General features: G+C 53.2%; 2 protein-coding genes across 7 annotated transcripts; one reads left to right on the top strand and one right to left on the bottom strand.

Moving 5' to 3' along the window:
• The first annotated feature begins 749 nt into the window (after window positions 1-749).
• Window positions 750-13,079, top strand: RGS5 (regulator of G protein signaling 5). The gene is made up of 5 exons (XM_053985656.1): window positions 750-982; window positions 6,008-6,118; window positions 8,301-8,362; window positions 8,492-8,658; window positions 9,173-13,079. Exons 1-5 carry the CDS (start codon window positions 939-941, stop codon window positions 9,332-9,334), a joined length of 546 nt encoding a protein of 181 aa, XP_053841631.1. The 5' UTR covers window positions 750-938; the 3' UTR covers window positions 9,335-13,079.
• Window positions 13,080-13,791: 712 nt separating this feature from the next.
• Window positions 13,792-21,753, bottom strand: RGS4 (regulator of G protein signaling 4). 6 transcript variants are annotated; one of them, XM_053985652.1, is made up of 7 exons: window positions 21,652-21,753; window positions 20,960-21,186; window positions 20,635-20,760; window positions 18,128-18,232; window positions 17,065-17,126; window positions 16,153-16,319; window positions 13,792-15,644 (listed from the first exon to the last, which is right to left on the bottom strand). In XM_053985652.1, exons 3-7 carry the CDS (start codon window positions 20,676-20,678, stop codon window positions 15,393-15,395), a joined length of 630 nt encoding a protein of 209 aa, XP_053841627.1. In that variant the 5' UTR covers window positions 20,679-20,760; window positions 20,960-21,186; window positions 21,652-21,753; the 3' UTR covers window positions 13,792-15,392. The 6 variants fall into 6 exon arrangements, with proteins under 6 accessions (XP_053841627.1, XP_053841628.1, XP_053841626.1 ...); XM_053985653.1 differs by having other exon boundaries at window positions 20,960-21,047; XM_053985651.1 differs by lacking the exon at window positions 21,652-21,753 and adding an exon at window positions 21,302-21,513.
• Between the last annotated feature and the right edge of the window lie 1,192 nt (window positions 21,754-22,945).

Here is a 22,945-nt window from a genome sequence, read left to right as displayed (position 1 = left end):
CCTTATCCTCTGAAATTGTCAGCTGTACTTTTTTTTTCATTCAGTTTCCACTACAAACCTGTACAAAGCCAGCCCAAGCTCTCCAGGGAGACACAGTTTCCAGCAGACTTCCAGCTTTCACTTACTGTACTCAGATGCCTGAATGCAGGCAGTGTGTTGCTGCATAATCCCACAACAGGCCCAAAATCCAGCCAGAAGCCAGAGCCAGGCAGGCACATCTCTGACACAGCACAAGGGAAAGGGGACCAAGAGCTGAGCTTAAAAGTAACCCTGGGTTTTACCCAGGGAAATGATGATTGTTAGTGCACCTGGGTGTGGACAGCCAGGTTGGGAGCAAAGTCCCTATTCCCAGCTCCCAGTGTTAAACAAAGCACGGAGAGGCACATTTTCATGGTCACCCAGGAGCCAAGGTCTGAAACAAACGTCACTGATAGCCACCACCACTGTTGAAGCGGTGGATATTTTGACATTAGCCATAGCCTTGAAATCAACAGCAAGATTTCTCATAAGCACTTTTATTTTTCTGAAAGTTCAGTTTTTCACTGGAAAAAAACCCACTTGAATGAAGCATTTCTACCTGGCTCTTCTAAATACTGACCTGGAGCCTGATGCATCATTAAAAGAAATGCTGTGGGACTCCTTAAGCCCCGTAAACATCAGCTTGGCCATTCCAATTCGATTACCTGACCTCACCCCAGCAAACGCACATTTTTCTTCCCCCTCTGTGAGCTTAGAGAGAAGAAAACAAAGCGCAGAAGTTGCCGGGGCTGGGGCCAGCTGCAGCAGGCCGCCGGCATTGGATACGGGGCTGGCGGGGGTCCAGCTCCGGCGCTATATAGGAACGAGGGAGGCAGCTGGGCTGCAGACGGAGCCTCTGCTGCCCGCTTTGGCCATCACTCGCACTCTTCTCGCGGCCGAGGGAACTACAGCTTGCCAAGATGTGCAAAGGATTAGCAGCGCTGCCCCACACGTGCCTGGAGAGGTGAGAGCGGCCGGGATGTTGCGGGGTGCCAGGGGCTGCCTCCCCGCAGGGCTCTGCCGGGGCGGCTGGGGGCACGGGGGCTCTTTGCGGCACATCCCCGTGATGGGCATCTCTCACGGGGACTGGCATCATCCCGCTCTGAACGGGGAGGGAAGGGAAGCCTGCTGGGGGAGGCTCAGTGGGTGCTGCGCGTGGCTGAGATCCTTGGCGGGATGAGTGCTGATTCGGCCCCGAACTTCCCACTCTGCCCCGGGGGTCATTCTGCCGGGTGAGTTTGGGCTGCTCCAATCCCAGCCCTCCACCGTTCTGGGCAGGAGTGCTTCATCCTCAGATCTTAATTTCTGCAAAACAAGGAGAGGAGAGGAGGAAAAAAATTAGGACAGAGGTTTTGTCTTTCTGAGGTGGAAACAGCCCTGTCTCCAAAGTGCCTCACAATCCTCTTTTAAATGCCTGTGTGTTGCTCACACATGGAATAGCCAGACCTGGCCCCTCTCACGAGGCTCAGCCCTGTACAGAGCACTAGCTCTGCCCCCCTTGTGGCACCCATCCTCATCTTCATCCCTATCCACCTTGGTTCTCATCCCCAAACCTGCCCCTCATGGTGGCAGAGGCTCCTCTCAAGCCCTTGGGAGCTCAGGCAGGCTGCAGCCCCTGGCCATTTCCACGCTGATTGGAACCTGTTCTCTCCTCTGCTCCCACGGGCTTTGGAGGGGGTCCAGTGAGAAGCAGAGGTGCAAAGCACCTGAGGTCTCACTGCAGCAGCAGAGCACTCAGTGCTTCACCTAAGGAGGAAACTTAGGAATGGACTCAAGTGAATCCCTCAGTGAGGGTTCCCTCACACCTGCAAATGCCTAAGCACTGGTTTTTGGATGAGACTGACAGTGGGAAATTCACTGCCCTGAGGGGAAATCCAGAGAAGTTCCAGCTGAAATTGTGCCACAGGGGGCTGATGCTGCTTGCCCAAAAGGCAAATTCTCACCACAGGCACTAACAGGAGCACAGGCCTGTGATGGTTTCATTGTTGGAAACTTGTCTTTCTGTGATGCTCATGAATCCATGCTGACCTTGCCTGCTCCCCTGCAGCCTCCTGTGCCGTGGGCAGCCAAGAGCACTCTTCCAATTTCATGTGGGTGATCCACATGTTTCTGCTCTGCTATCACCCTTGTGGCCACTCTTCTGACACTTTTAAACAGTAAATTTGCTTAATAAAGATTTTCTCCCACTCCTGCTATGCTGATGTTTTCATCTGCTATGCCGATGTTTTCATCTGCTATGCCCTCAAATCCTCACTCTTGAAGGCTTCACTCACACTTTGACACGCAGAGTCAGGACTGCATTTGTCCCCTGTGCATCACGCTGTATTGCTCTACGAGGCTTTCCAGCTGCCTCACTGCTGTGTCATGAGACCCTCACAGCTTGTCCCCAAGTGCCGTACCCGGGGACTGTCACAGCTGCTGCTCGGCCACTGACCCCTTCTCCCACTGCCTGTTGAACAGCAGGGTCCCAGCCCACCTTCCCCCAGCACCATCCTCACAGCAAGCTGTGTGCTACCTGTCCCACACTGGCATCCACGGACTGACCTTCCCCTGCAGCTGCCTGGGGTCTGCAGAGCCCATCCAAGGTGCCCTGCCGACCCAAGGAGCCGCTCCCCTGGCTCTCCCCACAGCTCGTGTTTTCTGGCCTCTTCAGGGAGGGATGATAGGTTGAAAGGAATCTCTTCCTGCGGCCAGAAGAGCCTTGACTCCTCTCCAATAGACCATATTTGTCCATGTGTCCACCACGGATCTGACACAGCTGCCACTGACATACCCATACAGCATCACTCTTGCGGCTTTATGGCTCCTCAAATCCCCTCGGGAGGCTTTTGCACCTGAAGGGACATTTCCTCTGGCACCTCCCTGCCCTCAGGCACAGCATCACCTTTAGCTTTCAGCTATGGCTTTAAACTCCTTTGAGCTTCTATTTTTGTTTTGCTTTTAAAGCTGGAGTCTCTCCTGGCCCTCCCCAGCAGCCCTTCTTGTTCTTGATATGTTTGACAGAGCCCGTATTTTCTATTAATGCTTCTTGGAAGCTATTTCTCAGACTTTTTCTTGGCTTGCTACCATATGTTCTCACAGTCGACCTTCCACCATTTACAGTCCTCTTGCTGTTTCTCACTTGGCCAGGGTTTTTTTTTTTTTTTAATAGATGCTTTTTTGTTTATAGCTGCCTTTTTTTCCCTGCTGTTTAGCCTTCCCTGAAGCCTTGCTTGATAGCTTGTAATCCATCTGCTGGAGGACACCAGGATGGTGTTTTTAAATAGGCCTTCCCTCCCTCAGCCTCCAGGCTTTCAGCCTGCTCCTGTTCTTCCTTGCTTTCTTTTAACAACCTTCCTTGTCTCTGCTGTCTCTACAGATGTCATGAAGGTCCCACTGCCAGAGAATTGCTCTGGTGCAGGGGGGAGGCTCTGGCTGCTGTCTCCACACCTGCAGGGCTCCAGCAGGTTGGGCAGCCACTGGGGGTCCCTTGGCAGCACCAGGGGATGGAGCAGGATGGGACTGCTGAGGGCCTCAGTGCCTCTTGAGCCTGACAGCATGTGGCCACAAGTCACTGTCAGATGATGGGAATCAGAGAGCAAGGTCTTGAGCCAGGTGTGAGCACCTGTTGTGTGAGCCCACCATCAGCTGCATCCAGACCTTGTGTAGGTGTTGGCCTCATCTGCACCAGGGCATGGGGCCCCCAGGTGCTGCTCTGACAGCAGCAGAGTTCTGCTCTTGTCTTCCCAGCTCCTTGGGTCATCATGCCTAAGTTTGACTTCCGATGCCCCTGCTCCCAGCACAGCTTGTGTTATCCCTCTGCTTGCTCAGGAGCTCCTGGTATCCACTGTCCTTGCTTCTGAGGTGGGCAGCCCCTGGCCCCTTGCCCTTCCCCCCTGCTCCTGCCGGAAGAACCGCCCATGATGTGACTCGTAGTCCAGTTGCTTGGAAGGGACTGTCCCTGCTGCACAGCACCTGGCACTGGCAGGGGCTTGATCGTGGCAACATCCCGACTCATCCTCTCGAGCACTGGGAGAGTGACAAGGTGGCACCTGGCATTTCTGCTCAGCCCCTCCTGAGCGATGCTCCCTGAGCCCATGTGTCCCCTTCCTGCAGGAGCCTGTGGCCACAAGCACAGATGTCTGGGAAAGGAGAGTCAAGGGAGAGGCCAGCCTGTCCCCTCAGCTTTCCTGTGGCTCCCTCTGCACCCACCCATTGCTTTGGTGTTACGGGGGCTGCCCACTTCACCTGCTCCCTGTCCCTACAGCTGCGCCATCCCAAGGGTCAGGGCCATGCCAGGTGGTGCCAGTATAGCAGCGCTGGCCAGCAGGGTGCCAAGGGGCAACTGGGGCTTGCCGGAGAGCTGGTCCCAGGACATCAAGAGCCAGCTCTGGCTCAGAGCACTTATCTGCATTTTACTTGTTTACTTACAGCAGGATGAAGGGCAGCATCCCTGTCCCAGACACCCAGTGTGGGAGCATGGTGACCTTGTCACCCTTTTCCTGAGGTCCTGATCTTTCCAAGGTTCAGGTTTTCTCAGGAGCACTAACAATGGAAACTGTCCCTGTCGCTGCTGACGCTGTCCCTGACAACAGCTGCGTTTCTGGGTGTGCGCTGCCCTGTGCCGCACACCCGCCGCGGGTGGTCCCTGCAGCCCCGGGCTGGGCTGCTCGCTCTGCCTGGTCCTGCTGCCCACCTGCATGCAAGGGTGGCCGCCCAGAGGCAGGTTTCTGCAGCAGAAATGGGGGGCAGCTGGCAGGGAGCAGAGCAGAGCAGACACCCCTGTGCCAGGTCCCCAAATGTCACCCGTGGGGACTGGTGGGTGGAAAACCAAAACACACAGAGAGAGTTTTACAAGGAAGGAAAAAAAATCAAAGGAATTGAAATGAAATAGCAGACATAGCAGTGGAGCGATCATCCACAGAGGGCTTGTGAAAATAAACAGCAGAGGGGAAAATTGCAGGGAGCCCTGAAGACAGGGAGCTGCAGCCCAGCTTTGCCAGCCATACTGAAAGCTCAGCCCAGTCAGCCTGTGAGGAGCAGTCTGTCCCCTCTCCTTCACCTCCTGTGCCAGCAAGATAACCTGGAAGGGACCCAATGTTTCTGTGCCAGGGAAAAGCCCTGCCCTGCAAAGATGGGGACTAGGAGGGAGGTCCTGTTTTCACCCCTTTATTTCTTCAGCCTCACATAGCATGCCTGAGTGTTCCCTGCAAAAGCTCAGCTTGCTCTTGCTACCACCCCTGAGCTGCAGCGGGGTCGGGGGGAGCCTCCTTGGCAGTTTTAGATGCTCAGAACCTAATTATTACTTGTATTGCATGAAAGGGAACGTTTTGGGAGACAGCTGGGCCTGCTGCCAAGCCCCAGGACCCCCCGTTTTCTCTGCATCCTCCAAATGCAGGTCTGGATTAGTGCAACGGGAAGTGGCAGTCAGCCTTTGGCAGTCTTCAGCTCCTGAAACATTTTTTCCCTCTCTGCCCAGAGAAGGCAGCACCCAGGAGGTGCCTGTTTACAGGACCCTTCCCATTGTAGATATAAGGCTTATATATTACTGACAAACATGCTGTGTACCTATATAAGGGCTCTGAGTGCTGTCAGCAGTGTGGGGCTGATGGCACAGCGCGGGATGACACCACGGGGCAGGTACGGCACCCGCACAGTCTCTTCTCCAAAGGCAGCTCCTTCACCTCCTCACCAGCCCTTCTTCAAGCTCATCTCTATAGAGACTGAGTGCTGCACACACACCCCTAATTCAGCCCCAGAGCAGCCTGACAGCCCTGCTGATACAATTATCCTGGCCACAGATGGGGACAGAGTGAGGAGATCAAGATCAAGAGCTGCCGCTAATGCGCGGTACCTGCTTAGAAATGCCGCAGGCAGGCACAGCCTTTACAGCATTAGGGTCCATTTGTTCATCTGGAATTAATTAAAGAGTGGGTGCAGGGCAGGGGCCGTGATTGTCCCACTGCCCTGTTCCTCTGCCTGACTTGTCTCTGTTCCTCCCCTGCTGCAGGGCCAAGGAGATCAAGACGAAGCTGGGCACACTGCTCCAGAAGCCTGACTCAACCACTGACTTCATCATCCCCTACCCGGAGAAGCCGGAGAAGCCACCCAAGGCCCAGAAGTGAGTACTGCGCTGGGCTGGGCTGCAGTGGTACGTGTGCCCAGCCACTGGGGCAGACACGAGCCCTTCTGGGATGCAGGGGAGATGAGCCCGGCTGTGGGCTGGCACAGCAGGCTCTACATAGCAGGCAGCTTGTGGCATGTTCCTCATGACCTGCCTGCTAGGTGCAGGCTCAGGAAGTTATGCCAGGGCAGCATGAGACATGTCAGGCAATACAGCTCTATGGAAACCAGATTCCCCATGGAAACTCAATTTACTTTTGCTGAGATTTCATGTTATTCGATAAAGGTCTTCCCAGAGGCATATGGCACTTGGACCTCTCTGAGTCACCTGCCTCAACGCAGAGGTGCCATCCTTTGCAGCTATCCGGCTTTGGGGTGGTAGTGTGTCCCTGAGCTGGGTGCACAACCTCGGGGCAGCTTCATGTGCTGGGACCTCCTCCCCCTGTGGCCTTTGGCTTGACCATTGCTCTCCAGCACCAAGCTGGTGTATAACACTGGCTTAACAACATTATTTAAAGCACATGAAACATTAATTATGTTGCCTGCCAATCCAGGGTGCGGGGGGTAATACACAGGGGGACGTTTGTCAGCAGGGTGCCTGCCTGACACAGCGCTGCCCAGCGAGAGCTGTCCGTGCCAAGGAGGGCTGGCAGAGCCCAGTGGATTTTGTGGTTCCCACTCCATCGCTGCTGTGCCCCAGATGCCTCTGTGACAGAGACACATTTATCTCCATTAGCCATCCCCACAGAAAGCCAGAGAACATTTCCACTCCCTGCTCTCTGGAGGAGCTGTTTTCTCCTACACCGCATCACTGTGCGGCCCTGGCATCACTCACCTGTCAGCATCTCACTCACAGTTAATAACGTCCCAGGGACATTCAGATAATGGGAAAGTGAATTTGGTGGTTTCCAGGAAATCTGGATTGTGTTAGGTTGCTGCAGTGATGCTCCTCCTCACTGGGGTGAGACATCACCTGACAGGGACATGGGGGCAGGGATAGCTTTGATTCTTGACAGAAGTGCAAACACAGTTCAAGGTCCAGAAAGTGAAGGATAAGAACCCCCTGTCATAGTGCCTACTGCTGATGGGTTGGTGACAAGTGAGGACAGCAAGCCTGGCATTCCTGCCACTCTCCTCTCCCTGCTGGAGCCAGCTGGGCAGCGTGACACGGCTGGGCATCAGCACCTGCACTTCCCCCAGACCCACCGCTGAAGCTCCTGGGCCCCCAGGACCAGGATAGGCTGTCCTGCCCACTCTCCCTCCCTGCTCCCAGGGATGCTCTGCTCAGCCAAGGGGTTTCAGCCCCCATGTGTGGCCCCTGCAGCAGCAAAACATGCGAGTGCAGCACTGCCTGCAGGGAGTGGAGATGGTCCACAGCCAGCCCAGCACTCAGTACCGAGCAGGGGGGCTTCCCTTGCCCTCCAGCCAACGCTGGCAGGGATGCAGGGAAGGAGCTGGGAGCCCAGGGCAGCTTGGTCAAACTCCTCGGGGCTTAAATAAAACAACAAAAAGCCACAAACAACAACAACAACAAAAATAACCCCCTCAAAACTGTTCAGTCTCGCTGCAAACATCACATTGAAAAATATATTAAAGAAAATAAAAATAGGAAAAACCGTGCAGATGGAAAACACTGGAGGTTTCCAGTGGGAAGGGCGCCGAGGCCAGTGACCCAGCCTGCCGCGGGGCGTGGGAACAGGGCAGGCGGGCTGTGGGAGCCGAGGGCTCTGACCCTGGCCCCAGCAGCGTGGGGCCGCAGTGACCAAGCCCCTGTGGCCAGCGGGGAGCATCTTTCCCCACCCCAGCAGGAAAACACAGGGATGTTTCCCAGACGCCCGCAGAGCCCCTGCGCTGCCCTCCCGTGCGTGGGCGCTGGGGCGAGGAGGAGCCCTGTGGCTGCAGACTGGCTTTGCAGCTCAGCCACAGTTCTGCCCAAGCACGGAGGAATTCGCCTTCCCCAGCCCATCCTCACCCTCCCTGCACTCGGCTATCACCCTCCCCTGTGCTGTGATGCAGTAGCATCCCCATTCCATCCTCGGAGCAGTGCCTCCGCTCTGAAAGTCTCTGCAACTTGTTACTGCGGTCCTCCCCGTTTTTAAAGGAATTATTTAAAAACCTGGAGCCCGGACGGAGGCTGTGGGCTAACCATGGACCACCTGGGCTTTCTTTACTTTCCTCAGACCCTCTCTGGAAGAGGCTCTGCAGTGGCGTGATTCCTTGGAGAAGCTCCTGCAAAACCCCTGTAAGTTCACATCCCCCTGTGGTTGGTCACCTCCCCTCTTTCCACATCCTGTGGGGTGCTCAGTGAGGGCTTGCCCCCCCTTGCACTGCCAGTGCTCAAGCGAGGGCTCACCTCCCCCTTGCCCCCCAGATGGGCTCGCCAGCTTCCGCAGCTTCCTGCGCTCTGAGTTCAGCGAGGAGAACGCCGAGTTCTGGGTGGCCTGCGAGGACTACAAGAAAACCAAGTCCCCTGTGAAGATGGCAGAGAAGGCCAAAAAGATCTATGACGAGTTCATCCAGACTGAGGCGCCCAAAGAGGTCAGTGGCCATAGGGCAGGAGACGGTACTAGGAGGGATGAGGCTGCAGCCCTGTCAGCCTCCATCCTGAAGGACAGTGATGGCTGCAGGGCGCCTCATGCCATGGCTGAGGGGCTCGGAGGGCTGTATCCTTGTCAAGGGGCAGCCCCATCCCCACGTGCTGCACTCCCATCCTTCACGATCCTGGAGCCCCTGTTTGCATGCTCGGCCTCTGCTGGGCTGTCTCCAGCCATGGGCTCCCCCAACACATGCCTGTGCCCCCCTTCCCCACAGAGGTGTGACATCAATCATAAGGGATGACAATGTACAGTAATCTTCCTCCCCACGTTAGCTTTGCAGCAGGACAGAGCTCATCCTGACAGCTTTGCCACCAATAATTCTTCCAGAGAAATAAACCTGCTTCAGTCCCTCCCCTCACCCTTTGCGTGATTGCTGTGGGACAGAGCCGGCAAGGGGAGACCATCACTCACACCTCCAAAGGCAGGCTCCCATCCCTCTTACACTCTCATGACAGGTGAACATCGACCACTTCACCAAGGCTGTGACCATGAAGAACCTGGTGGAGCCATCACCAACCAGCTTTGACATGGCCCAGAAGAGGATCTTTGCCCTGATGGAAAAAGACTCCCTGCCCAGATTTGTGCGGTCGGAGTTTTATCATGAGTTAATCAAGTAGCAATGCAGCAGGGCTGTGCAAGGCATCCCTGCTGCTTCTGTCTAAACATCTGCCTCTTCTCCTGCAGCTGCTTTGCTTTCTCTATACCACCTAGAGCACCCAGAGCTGTTGCTAAGCTCCCCCCCCACCCCGCCCCCGCTTTGGACTGTCAGATGTCCTGGTGTTTCCTCTCTTACCATCTCTTTCCTCTCCCACAAAAGACCAATTTGCAGAAACTCCCTGGAGATGGGACCCAGAAGGCTGAGGGAGCAGCCCCAGCTCTGCAGTGACCAGGAGCCACGTGGCCAGCTGACAGATCCCTGGTGCTGCAGAGCTTGGCATTAGCTGGAGACTGTGAGGTGCTGACTTTGCCTTCTCAGGACTCCTTAGAACATGACCATTTTTCTCACAATGTTGCCCATATTGCTGGTTTGGCCCAGGCTCACTCCCTTCTCCCAACTTCCCAGGGTGCTGCTGAGACCGTACAGGTACTCGGCAGGTGCTCCCCTCCCTGGCCAAGGTGATGTGAGATATACCCACTGCCCGATTTGCATCACCTTCTTCAGAGAGCAGCCAAGCAGCAGGCACAGTGACAGCCGGCCAGGGACGGGGACACGGCAGGGACAGCAGTGACACTGACACGTACAGCAAAGATGGCACTGTGACAAGGATGGCAGGGACCGCTGCATGGCAGAAGCGGGTGCCGCAGGATGTACCTGGTTGGCACCAGGGTGAGCAGAGCAAGCCTGTGGCACCGCTTCCCCAGCAGCTCCACTCGGAGTCAGCCTGTTTGCTTCACTTTAAATACAAAAACAAGAGGATAAAATGAGACCTGCTGGTCCAAAACACTGGGACTGCTTAGCAACTCTGAACTCGTGCTCACTCCAGCCTTTGCACGATGCCTTGAGCTGCCAGGGCACATCCTTGTGCCACATCCCAGTGCACAGCCCTCGTGGTGTGCTGGGATGCAGCTCTGGGGGCTGCCACGGGGCTCTCTTGTTTCAGTTGCTTCTCTCTGCAGTAGGCACACCAAAGCAATGCTCCTGCGCAAACACAGCGTCCAGCACAGGAGGAAGGAAAGACATGCTGGGGGAAAAGAAAGCTGAAGTTTCAGCTGTTCAGATCCAATTTGAAAAATCCAAACCAAACACAAACCCATCACTGGAAACATGAAAAATAATGCCCTGGCTTCTAGAACAGAAGTGTTCTAGAGCTTCTTCTCAGAGTGTAGACCCTGCTGAGTTTGTGTAGCCTGCATCTCTCTCTCCTGTCTCCTCCTATTTGCCCAGGCCTTGTGTTTCCATAGGCTGTCTCTAAAAAGGACTATCTGCTTTCTGATGATTCAAAGCCAGCCCTCTGCTAGCAGAATAAATCACACCTGAGCATGGGGCAAGGGCATACATGAAAAGCAGCCCACAGTGTCTCATTTCAGCCTTGAGGGAAATGTGATAAACCCCTGCTCCACGGGGCCTGGATGCTTCATCCCTGTGTTGGTTTCCTGGTGCATCATCCACAGGGTCATGGCTTGCAAAGAGCTGCTTCAGCCAGCAACCTGACAGGTGCCAGCAGAACATCCGTGGCCCTGCTGCCCACAGGCATCCCAGGCTGCTCTGCCTCACTGCAAGTCATGGGACTCTATGCAAAATGCAGTAACGTAAACAATGGATTTGCCAGCCTCTTCGAGACTTTCAAAATCTGATCAATCTGATCAATCTGACCAGCCCCAAATATTTACACGTTGTCACTGTGGCAATGAAGACAAATACATCCCGAGCTGCAGGAAATGGGCTGTGTTTTCCAGGCAGGAGTGAGGAGGCAGGGGAAGGATGGAGGCAGTCACAAATGTGACTCTTTTTTTAAGCTCTGGAGCAAAAGGCCTGGGAAAGTCGGTGCTGGAGCAGCAGGGGTGATGCTTACAGGCATTCCCCTGGGGTGAACGCAGAGGGTGCCTTGGGTGACCCTAAAGAGCCCAAGGGAGCCCATGAGCAGCAGGAGGATCCCATCAAAAGGGCACAGGACCCCCCAGCATTGTCCATCGTTCAGGTGGGCAACAAGGGGGAGGCAGAAGCAGAGCTAGGTATGGGATGGGGGGCTTGGCCAGCCCCTCTGCTGCAGGCTGCTCCCCCCACCTCTGCCTGCACATGCTCCCTGCACCCTCCCAACGTCTCCATGAACTGGTGTCGATACAAGTGGGTTCAGCATGCTCAAGCTCCTCCTTTACAGCATGACTCAGAAATGCAAAACTGAACAGGCTTCCCTGCAGGAACACCTGGATCTTTCATTTCTGCTTAATCCTGTGGCAGCTATTTCCAGATTCCCTCACATGTTTCACAGTTAAGTGCCGCCACCACCAATGCCGTAAGGTCGGGATGTTGCTGGAAGCTCTTGCTATGCACCACCAAACCCTGGGACGTCACTGCTGCAGCAGTGACACACGGGGCAGGGAGAAGGTGTCTGGGTATGTATGTGCTGAAAAGAAAGGTGCAGGCTGGATTCAGGAGAAATGTGACAGCTCTGTCGGCAACCCCTCCCTGGCTCAATTTCTGTTAAAATGCTGGAAGTCTACTCTGGGGGCTGCCCATGATCTGCTGGGTGGCCAGAAAGTGTGGCCACTGAAGCGTTTTGGAGCTCTAGGGAAGTTGTGTTTGTGTTGAGGGGCCATTTGGCTAATTGCTCGTGCAGGCTTGCCCAGAAAGGTGACAACACCTGTACCAACCCCATGGCCCAGCTTTCCACCAGCCCAGAGGTATTTGCTATCGGGCTGATGCCAACCATCATACTTCAGGTAGGAGATAGTTCATGTATTTTATCACTCTAGCTCTTGTGAAATTCGGCATATGTAGCAGTATATAAATACAACATGTACGCCTGTATTCCTGTACTCATATATACACGTACACACACATATATACTTGTAACATGGGCATCTTGACCCCTTGAGAGTCAGAGAGCCAAAAAGCAGAGTTTCTGGATGTGGTGCTTGGGGTCCATCACCGAAAGGAGTGCATGTGGGTTTTGCATTGTCCCAGATCCTCTTGAGGGAAACCTTCTCCATCCAGCTGAGCGAGCACAAAGGTGCATCCTTCAGGATCACCCTGTGCCCACGGCCTCTGTGTGCCATCCTGGCACCTGGGCTGGTGCACGAGGCAGGTCTTGTGCCCCCCGAGGAACCCCTATCTCTGCCATGGGGCAAGGCAACCCCATGCTGCAGCCAGGGGCATGGGGCACCAGGCACTGCCTCCATGCCACCCTGGCGCCCACTCCCTGCCACGGGCACATGTGGGAAATGGTTCTCTGCAGTTGCATACCCCAGAGGAACACCAGAGGATGGTTTGATGTGTGTTTTATGGTGACTTCAGCAACCTGGAGCCTCACACCTCATCAATCACAGGGTGAACCACCCAGCTCTAGCCCTGTGTGCTGAGGCTGGGCTCCACCAGGGCTTCCCAGTCCCACACTTGGGCACTGCCAAAGCCCAGTGGCTGAGAGTGTCCCAGAGCTCATCCAGGCTCCCCTCAGGCCTTGGTCACTCCCTGGAGGGTGCTGCACGCTGTGGCCAAGGGCTGGAGCAAAGGCAGGAGGGTACATCAGCTCCTCACACCCGTGAGCTGCAGGGTTTCAGTCTGGATTCTCCATGGGATTTCCACTGGAGATACTCATGTGGGGAAGATGTGAGTGCTGGTGTGCACTGAGGAGTTGTGTTAACCCATATTCATGTACCACTCAGTAATCCACACATAAACACGTATTTCTGCTACTGTCTCAACAGACTGTTCATTTTGTCTCTTTGTACTGAAGGTGCAGCACTTTCTTACCCACTACAGAGCACTCCCAAAACTTGCGCCCAAAAGCCTCTGGGAGATTCTGCTGCAATGATGCAGTGGTTTCTCAGTGAACTGGAAAGCTAATCACCCCAGGGAGCAGACCCAGAAGAAACACCCCAAGGCTGGTGCAGCACATGCTGCCTCAGGCTTCAGCTCCCAGGGTCAGCTCAGGCTCCAGCAGCAGCACCTGGGGTGCCCCAGGGGCTGGGGCTGAGCAAGGGCCAGCCCTGCTCTCTGCACCCACAGGGCATGGCCCAGGGACAGGCTCAGCTTTGAGATAAAATGTGTTCTGTCTGCTCAGGGTTGCAAAGCATCTGCATCAGGGAAGGGCTCCTTGATGTTCCCCACTCCAAAGCTGTCAAGGGGGGCCACACACTCAGCCCAGACCCTCGGTGAGGATGGTTAATCCCCATGCTGAGCTGATGGTCAGGCAAGGCATAGACCCATAAAACCCCTGTATCCTCCAGGCTCATGGTGCTGAAGGTGTTTGAAGGATATAATTGTTGTTGCTTCATCTGCTGTTTCATCTTTCTGTGACTTAAAACAATCTCTGAGTGAAGCCACTTGTAACATAACTTTTTAGAGCAACCTTGTCCAATGAATTGGATCTCCATGCATTTTCCTTTGTTCACATAATAATATTTTAGAAGGGACTAACACAAACATCTTTATTTAGACTGCATTCATAATTATTTAAATATTGATACAGTTTTTGCAATAGTTACCAAGAGTTCCCAGTACCAGGGGAAAATAAAACATAGCCACATGCTTGGCTATGTTCAGCGCTTTAGCAAGCCTCTCCATCTCTTAGCTGAGCATGCAGGGTGATAGGTGTTAGTACATTGAATAAATACAAAATAAAGCACATGTTAAAAAAGAAGTTTTTCTATGGGCCTGGAGAGCCACAGCCTCCTCCTGCAATGCCAAAACGCTGGTGTGAGAGCTGCTGTATGGACTGGGATGCAGAGTGCAGGACACACAGTGGCCAGAGCAGCAATACTTAATGAAGGAGACACCAAGGCTGGGAGACAGTGAGACACCTGGTGCTGCAGCTCACAGCAGCAATCCTGCAGCTGCCTGCCATGCTTCCCACTGCAGGTCAGTGCCAAAGCCCACAGCAAAGGCTGTGTCTCAGCACTGCAATTAAAAAGTCAGCTTCCTTCTGGCAAAGCCCCGGAGCAGCAATGAGATAGACACATTCCTCCTACCATCTTCAGGAAAAGTGAGCCATGCTACTACTGAAGCACATAAATAACACCTTAAAAAACTCCAGCGTTTTCGAGTACTCCCAAGCAGGGCCTTTCCTCCTCAGATATGGTGGTCCTATTCCCTCACAAACTGCTTCTTACAAGCCAGGACAGGCAAAGCTGAAATGGCACTCCCAGAGTCAGGAGTATACACCGGTCTGGGAGAGAAGGAACGGAACATGTTTCTGTTCTGCTCTGATGGACTACTTAACCTGGGAGCGTGAAGGTCACAATTAATAACATAGGAAACAATGAGCCTTCCTCAAAGTGACAGCTCTGCACAGCCCTAGGGAAGATCCTTGGCCAGCACAAGGATCGGGGTGCTACAGAGGGAGCAGCAGCCAGAGGGAAGAGCTTCCCACGACGAGCGAGGGAGGCTGAGCATCCCTGCGACTGTGGCTGTGATGATTGACGGAGGCTGTCTGAAAAGTTTTGGTCTCCCTTCAAGAAAGAGCAGGAGCTCTTCCTGTGCATGATACTGCAATGCAGCACAGCCTGAGCTCTGAGCAAAACACTCCTGACAGCCTGGACATTTGGGAGCTATGAACAGCTAAGAACCAGAGCCCTTTTCACCTAAGCCTTTGCAGATTAGAAAGGGGAGATCACAGTCCCCAGCACTTCCTTCGGCTGCTTCTCTGCCCTGCACCTCGCTGGGTGTCACACGGTGATCTCGGCGGTCTGGTCCCCCCGTGAGCAGAGCCGGGGCTGCTGCGAGCTCCCCAGCACCTTGCTGGGCTCACAGGGCTCGGCAGAGCCCCAGCACACGCAGTGACTGCCCCCAGCTCCTGCCAGACACAGACCCCAGCGCTCCTACACCGACCCATCAGAGGAGGGTTTGCTACACACACTGAGCCTGGATTGGGTTACAAATGCTGGCTGCTGCATGACATGGGATACAACTGGAACATTAGACAGCTACTGGAGACAGCTCTGTTGCTTCATGCCAATGAATGCTTTTGCTGCCATATATTCTGCAAGAGCCCGGCCGGCCCCTGCCTTGCTGCAGGTTCAGGCGCACTGAGAGATGATGTTGGAGTTGCAGTCTAAGCTGTGAGTGTGGTTTCTTTTGCAGTTTTCGGGCCCACAGCCAGCACCAGGCGGGCTGACCAAGTCCAGGTAGTAAGGGGACTTGAGGAAGCGACGGTAAGAATCCTTTTCCATGAGGGTGAATATTTTTCTCTGAGCCTCATCAAAGCAGGACAGCGTAGGCTCCAGCATGTTGTGGCTCGTCTTCTCCCGTGTGCACGAATCCAAGTTCACCTGTGGACCAAAGGGACAGTGTAAGTAGAACCTGTCACAGACGGGGCATAGGAAAGGGAAAATCCAAGTGTCTCTCTACCACGTGTGCTTGCTGAGCAGTTGTCCAAAACGGCTGTTTGACACCTTGTAGCCTCAGCAGAACCTGTGCAGCTGGATACCAATGCATCTCTGCTACCAGAACAGCTGTCAGGGGAGACTGACACGCATCCCTCTGGGATGCAGCTAGCCAGGAAACTCAAATTGCATGGGAGCAGCTGAAACATTTGGAATCATGGTCCTCTTGGGCTTCTCCCATTTCAGAGTGTGCATGGAATGGCCACGTGGTTGTAACTAAACACACTTTATCAAAGTTTAATACAAAATCAATAAAAAACCCACCATGTCCTTGCTAAGTAGCAGAGAAGCAGAAGCCTTCATCTCTTGTGAAACTGTTTACCTCTGCTTGGCTGCACTGCTGGTTCAGAATTTAGGCTAGTGCCTTTGACCAAGGACTGTTCAGTGCACGTACCTCTTTTGTGGCCTGCACTGAGATGAACTCATCATAGATCTTCCTGGCCTTGGGGCTGAGCTTGGCTGGTGACTTGGTTTTCTTATACTCCTCACAACTAACCCAGAACTCGATGTTTTCCTCGCTGTACTCAGATTTGAGAAAAGCACGGAAAGCAGCCAGTCCTCCTACGGATTGTTCAGAGGAAAACTAGGTCAGGCAAGAGTGTTGGTCCCTGAACGGTCGGAGCCCTGAACCCCAGCAAGCAGTGATCGTGGGTTCTCCTTCCCAGAGCTGAATGAGGAGCTGCCCTGGGGCTGGCAGTGGGGACAGCTCGTGCATGCCGGGGAGGCTGGAATGTGACAGGCCCCGTGGGGATGTCACATGTGGGGCCCCAGCTGCCTGTTCCCCCACTGTGACCTTCAGCGTCCCTGCCAGGGGAACACAAGCAACTCGTGTGCTCCCAGGAGGCCTCGAGGAGACAGCCAGCACGCTCCACAGAGTCTCAGGCCACGAGAACAATGCGAAGGAAACCTCAAGGACATCCATGTAGCCCACAATTGATGGGAAGACAAAGTCTCCCATGGGTTCAGCTGCAAATAATAGCTCCACCTTTTGGTTCTTGTTTAACCCACCACTAATTGTGTGTCCCAGTCTTGCCCCCCTCTTGCACTAACTGGCTAAACCAGTTGCTTTCACAAAACAAACAGCTCAGCGGTAGGCCAAAACCACACTCATGATGCATTAGGATTGACCCTTGCCTTGGATCTGAGCTAGAGGCCCCTTCCCCACCCCTCCCAGAGGTCTGCATGGCCAAAGGAGCTCCTGTGTGCCCCTAAGAGACAATAAGATAATGTCCCGTGTTCCCTCCCAGGACTACTCAGAGCACATCTCTTATGCTCTGTGGGCAGCATAAGAGCCCTCTTCACTTACTGTCATGATGGATCAAATTTTCCAAAGAGTCTGCCCATTTTCTGACTTCCTCTTGGCTAAGCCTAAGAAGAGACAAAGGGAGAAACAGAGGGCTGAATTAAAGAGAGTACACAAAGGACAACCATGGTTTGTTTCTCAACACCACTAGAAAAATCTTTTTCCCTGATTGTTGTTAAGAGCATACACAAGAGACCGAGAATGAAATACCAGCTTGTTTTACAGATACCCCCAGGGATCCCAGATCTAACCTACAGAAATTTTGGTTTGCAATCTTTATCACCAGCCATGGGCTAGAAATGAATTTTCCTGGGAAAAATTGCTGTGGAATTCATATTCATTTTGTGACTGGCTGTATCTCTTGCTGGAGCACAGACCTGGAATCACTCTTACAGGTCACATCCATGAACTCCAAAGGGCTGGTTCCTTAACCTGTCAGGGGAACGGCAGCTGTGTGGAGGAGAAGAATGTGGGAACTAGAAACACACGGGGAGCACATCTTGCATTCATTCTCTCTACCACACTGGAACACCCTAGGGCTCATCTGTTCCAGTAGCAAACCTTGGCTTTTGGAGCCCTCTTTGGAGAGAACACTGTCTCCTTGCAGACTGGGGAAAGCAGTGACACCCTGACAGGCTGCTGGCTGGTTTGTGTGACTACACCTCTGTGCAGCTGTGTGGACCACTGCACAAATCCAGCCCAAAGAGGCAGGGGATGCTGATTCTGCAGTGTGTCCAGTTGCACTGGGTCTGGAATGGAGTCATTCCCCTGTGCAGGACACTGTACACACCCTCCCCTGTGCTCATTCATGTTGAATCATGGAAGTGGTGACAGAAGGGACCTCTAGTGCAGCATTCTTCATGGAAATCGAAGTCCTCAGGTGTTGATAGTCAGCTGACAGGACTATCAACACCTGAGGGCTATTGCCACACTACATCTAAACACAGGTGTTCAGGCAGACCTGGGAAGCATCAGCAGAACCACTAATGGAGTCCATCTCGGTGAAGGAATAAACAACATGCTGCAGCCAGTCTGGGATTAACTAGGTGACAGCACCTGCTCTTACCTCTGGCTTGAAGATAACTTCTCCTTCTTGCCCTGGGAAGAGCTGTAGTCACAGGAATCTGACTTCTGCAGCAAGAAGCCCAGACGGTGCTTCATGTCTTTGGCACTGAAAGAAAAAAAAAAAATCAAGGAGGAGATGAAGACAATGCTTTGCACTCCCTCTGCAGCCTCCTCACTGCACAGGCCAGCATTACTCAGTGACACAAATGCAGGTCACCGACAGGGACTCCAGTGCTGATTTTCCACTCATTGCATAATGCACATTTTTTGTTCTAGACAAATTCAACGATGCCAAAGAAGTAATTTTTCATGTTCAACAGCATCTTGCTGAGAAGGTCATCAGCCTGGAAGCAGGTGGCAAAGGGGGAGAAGCTGTTGCTTTCCTACTATTTCCAGTAAAAACATTGTGATAGAAAAGCATCACCATGCTGTGTGTGTCACCTCTCCTTGAGCTGATTTGCCCAGCTGCCGATGTGTGGCTCTTACACCCTTACTAATCCCTTCCTGCAGCCCCTGCATTTCCCCACCTCATCAGCCGGCCACAGGAACAGCAGGGCTATGCCAGGCCACCCCACCAAGCCCATGACACAGAGGGAAGGGAGGAAGTCAATGGCTTGGAGCAAGACTGTGGGGTGAGGTCAGGGGATGAGCCAAGAGCTCCACCACAACCAGCCCACGCTGGCTGCAAGCTACTCCTTTGCTCCACAGCAAGCTCCTCTGAAGAGTCATCCTTAATTCTGTTCCACTTTCCAGCGTGCTCAGGACAATCATTTCTTCACAGCAGCTTCTAGATATGCAGCTGATACTGGCCTTGGCATCTCTCTGGGTTTCCTTCCAGTTTAAGGATGAGGGGCAGGTAAACCATGCCTGCTTGCTCAGGGGCGCAAGCCCTGGCCTGCCCCAAGGTACAGCGATAGTGTAAAGCAGGAAATCCTTCTCCTTCTCCTCAGATCTGAGCCTGGAAAAGAGCAAGAGGCTGTGCCACAGGGCTGAGCTCCAGTAGCTGCTCAGCCCCCCAGCACTGCTCTCTGCTCCCTGTCAGGGGTCCTGGCCATACCTGGTCTCACTGCTTGCCTCAGAAATGTTTCCTTAACAGCTCCAGAACTCGGGGAGAGCATGGGGAGCTCACATCTGCTTTAGAGCAGGGTTCCTGTGGCCAGCACAATCACCCAGGCTCTGCCCAGGCACCCATGGGGACTCTGGGCTGCCAGGCTTGGGCTGCCTGGTGCTGTCTTGCTCCTTGCCCAGGACAAGGAGACTGCTCAGGTCTGCAGGAGGGTGGCAGCAGGAGGAAACAAGCCACTGCTGCTTCCAGCTAGTCCCACAGCTTTCTGGAAGAGAGGGATTTTGCTGGGAATCCTGGACAGTGGTGTTCAAAAGATGTGAACTATTTTTCCTTGTATTTTTCTTTTTTTTTTTTTTTAAATCCTCATCAAATGTTCCTTCAAATTAGACGTGTCAACACTTTCCCCCTGCATTTTCAGCACCTGTTTTCAAATCCAACCATGAGCAGGAAGCTCTATCCTGAGATGGGAGCCAGCTGAGCCTCTGCTTGCATTTTCCCAACCCGCTGCACAGCTGCTGGGAAGCAGCCTCAGGAGTGCTGCTGGAGGCACGGGCGGGCAGAAAGGCAGCGCTGCACCATCAGAGACCCACTCGAGTCTAGATGGGCTGGATGAGAAGGGAGCATTGCGCCTCCCTCCTGGGCATCTCCAGGCTCCAGAGCACCTGAAAGGGAGTAAGAGCCCTCCAGGAGGGCTCATGCCAGCCTAGGACCCCTCATGCTGGGCTATGGGGCAGGCCGTGCTGCCGAGGGCACGGTGTGGTTGTGCAGGCTCTGCTCTGCTGCTCCCACACCCCGGGGTGCAGCCAGGCGTTCAGTTCAGCCCATCCTGACTGGCACCACACGGCAGGGGTGTGACGAGCCCCACAGTGCTGTGCACTGGGGTACAGCCTGACCTGGCCCCTCACCATCACCCAGGGAACTCAGGCTGATCCTGCACCAGCTGGTGCCGCATCCACATCCACCGTGCCCTGCATCCCTGCCTGCTGGCACACGGGTCTCTGGTCCTGCCAGGCTGCGTTTCTGCATTTGAAATGCATTTCAGGGGATAATCCTTAATTTTTAACCTGTCTGCCTTGCTCCCCCCTCAAAAGAATCAAGAAAATTTAGCAGAGAGGAGCCAAAGGAGAAAAGGGGTGCAAAGACTGCAGCAGAAGCAGCTGACAGGAATATCAAAATATCACAATGCTAAAAGCTGCTGGTTTTGATGATGGGGATGATGGGAGGGAAGGCTTTGGAGTTTCCCCAGCTCCCTACAAAACCTTTCTGCAATTCTGCTTCGAGCTGAAAAAAAACCCACAAAAGCCTCTAAGCAATCATTTGTATCTAATCTTGCAAAATAATCAGAGCCAAATCCGTCCTCCTGCCTCGGACACAAAGCGCAATGCATCAGCGTGTTTCCGGGCTAGCGAGACCATTACCAGATGCTCAGAAATAAACAGTACCTTTTTAAGCAAGTGGCTGGCAGTGCAGCGAGTCCCTTGCACATCTTGCTCCCGAGGTCGGATCAGTATTCCAGGAAAAACAAGGAGGCAGGAGGCGGCAGAGGCTGCGCACGGGTCCTGTGCCGACTGCGGGAGTCAGTCCGGCGTGTGAGGCAGCGGCGCTGCCTGGCTCTGTTTTATAGCCGAGCCCAGACAGCCCAGCAGCACTGGGTGACCCAGTCAGGAGTCAGCACAGCAGCGGCACCCGTCCCCTTTTTGCCCACCCGAGAGGAAGAGGGTGACGTATAAAGCCAGACAAAGGGGTGAGAGAGATTGAAAACCTTACCAGAAGCGAAGCTCGGTGTCTGGCTGCAGAGGTGGGATCTTTGAAAAGGGCTCAAAAAAGCTTCGGGGACTTCCTCAATTGCAGGAGGCTGGAATGGTGCAGATGAAAAGCAGATTTTCAAGGGGGGGGACACAGATAGTAAAAAAGGTCAGAGAATCAATTCTGAGAAGTGAGATGAGCTTTGCTGGTTCCTCTGTTAATTCCTTTCCTCTTCTATTTAAAGTAACCTGGATCAAGAAAGGGACAAGAATTTTAAACAGAAAAGGTTACCATAATCCAAACAAATGCAGGAAATATTTCCTTTCTTAAGGAAAGAAGAATGTAAATTCACCAGGGAACTACCTAGGCAGATGAGACTTTCCTGTTTTATTCCAGAGTCATGTGAATCTGTATTTTTGGTGAGGCTGCAACAAAAGCCCGGAGGGGGTGCAAGGCACTACTGGAATATAAAATGTGCATGTCTCAGCACATAAATTTGAGGACAGCTCACTTACATGCGTGGAAAAAAGGAATTTAGGAGGTTGGCAGCACATCTGCCTTAGAGATGGGTATCACTGCAACACCTCCATTTGCATTTGCAAAATCAAAAGCCAGACCCTGGGACTCTGGTATCACCAAGAAAGCTGGTTAATTACAATAAAAGGCTTAACTGTGCCTGCCCAGAGAAGTCTTTGAAGCAGTTCTGAGGGTACCTTACGCTAAGGAATGAACCCGTGAGACACTTGTGGGGGTGCCTGCACTGCCCTGGCTCTGCTGTAGTTCCAAGAACAGAATGACTTCAGCTACTTGTCCTCAGCCCTTGGATGGTGCAGAAGGCAGCTGCCCCTCTAGGGAGAGAGAGAATTGGCTGATATTTCTCGAGTTGCAGCTCAGCACAGCCTGTACCATTCTTATCAAAGAGGGGAAGGCTTTGGGCAGACGGAGGTGCATATGGGCTGCTGCATTTAAAGTCCTGCTCCCACTGTGAAATAAAGGAGCTCCTGATTAGCAGCAGGCTGCCTGCCCACACTATCCACTGCTGCATCCCAGAAACCTTTCAGTGTTTTGCTCATGATCTGCAGAAGTTGCAGGATGAGCCTTTCCCTTCTGTGTCCTAGAGTCTACAGCCAGCAGCAGAGTCCAAATCCCCAAAGAGTTTACCTGCCTTGGCATACTGCATCCTCTCAGATCATTAATTGTGCTGAAAGGCAATGCTCTAATTAACTGTAAAATGCTTTTGTAGGAGCACTACTGTCCTGCTGCCAAACCTGAGGCAATGAGCCTAGGAGTCCTGCACTGTTTGAACTAAAAATCAGCTCCAGCTCAGGGTAGTGTAAAACTTTACCTGAGTGAATGCCCTCGTCTTTTTAGTGTTGGTGAGTTGACAGCGCTTGGGTGGCTCTGTAGGAAGCAACTGAACACTGGCAGAGTTGGTGCCTAAGCTCTGTGGTGTCTTCTGTCTGGGGAGAAACCGAAGGGAGGAATATGGCCAACAGAAAAAAAACTTAACTGATTATTTACTAAATATCTATTTAATTTAATTTGACAATCAAACTTGTGCAATGTTACTGACATTCAAACAATTCAAGAGCTCATCTGGCTGACACAATCAAGGTATTTGCAAGCTCTAACCTTTCCCCTCTCTCTGACAAGAGCTCTGGCTCTAACCAAAGGCAGGTCCCAAAGGCTGCTCGCCAGGGCAAGGATCTTGTGTGCAGAACACAAAACTTCTGCAGTTTGTCTGCAAGATGCTGTAGAACCAGATTTAGGAATGTCACGCTTCTCTGTGGATTGCAAGCACCTTTGCTGCATGGCTGTAGTGACACTCAGATGTTGCTGTTGTTGACATCAGGTCACAACAGCGTTGTGCATTCCCCAACTTCTGTGTGAGCAGGCTGTAATCAGGAATTTCTGGCACTGCCATCAAAATAGCCAGCCTAAAGGGCTTTAAAATTAAGACCATCCACCCTGGACTGGGCATGGAGAATCCTAGAAATGCTGCAGTGA

The sequence above is a fragment of the Vidua macroura genome, chromosome 9, assembly GCF_024509145.1.
Source record: "Vidua macroura isolate BioBank_ID:100142 chromosome 9, ASM2450914v1, whole genome shotgun sequence".
Classification (NCBI taxonomy): domain Eukaryota; kingdom Metazoa; phylum Chordata; class Aves; order Passeriformes; family Viduidae; genus Vidua; species Vidua macroura.
This window is presented reverse-complemented; position numbering and strand designations above follow the sequence as displayed.

Coding starts and splice junctions, on each gene's coding strand:
- RGS5 (XM_053985656.1), top strand. CDS start 939: ATGTGCAAAGGATTAGCAGCGCTGCCCCACACGTGCCTGGAGAG. Junction 983..6,007: donor CCCCACACGTGCCTGGAGAG/GTGAGAGCGGCC, acceptor CCCCTGCTGCAG/GGCCAAGGAGATCAAGACGA. Junction 8,659..9,172: donor AGACTGAGGCGCCCAAAGAG/GTCAGTGGCCAT, acceptor CTCTCATGACAG/GTGAACATCGACCACTTCAC.
- RGS4 (XM_053985652.1), bottom strand. CDS start 20,678: ATGTGCAAGGGACTCGCTGCACTGCCAGCCACTTGCTTAAAAAG. Junction 18,233..20,634: donor CCAGCCACTTGCTTAAAAAG/GTACTGTTTATT, acceptor TTTTTCTTTCAG/TGCCAAAGACATGAAGCACC. Junction 17,127..18,127: donor AAGTTATCTTCAAGCCAGAG/GTAAGAGCAGGT, acceptor GTCTCTTCTTAG/GCTTAGCCAAGAGGAAGTCA.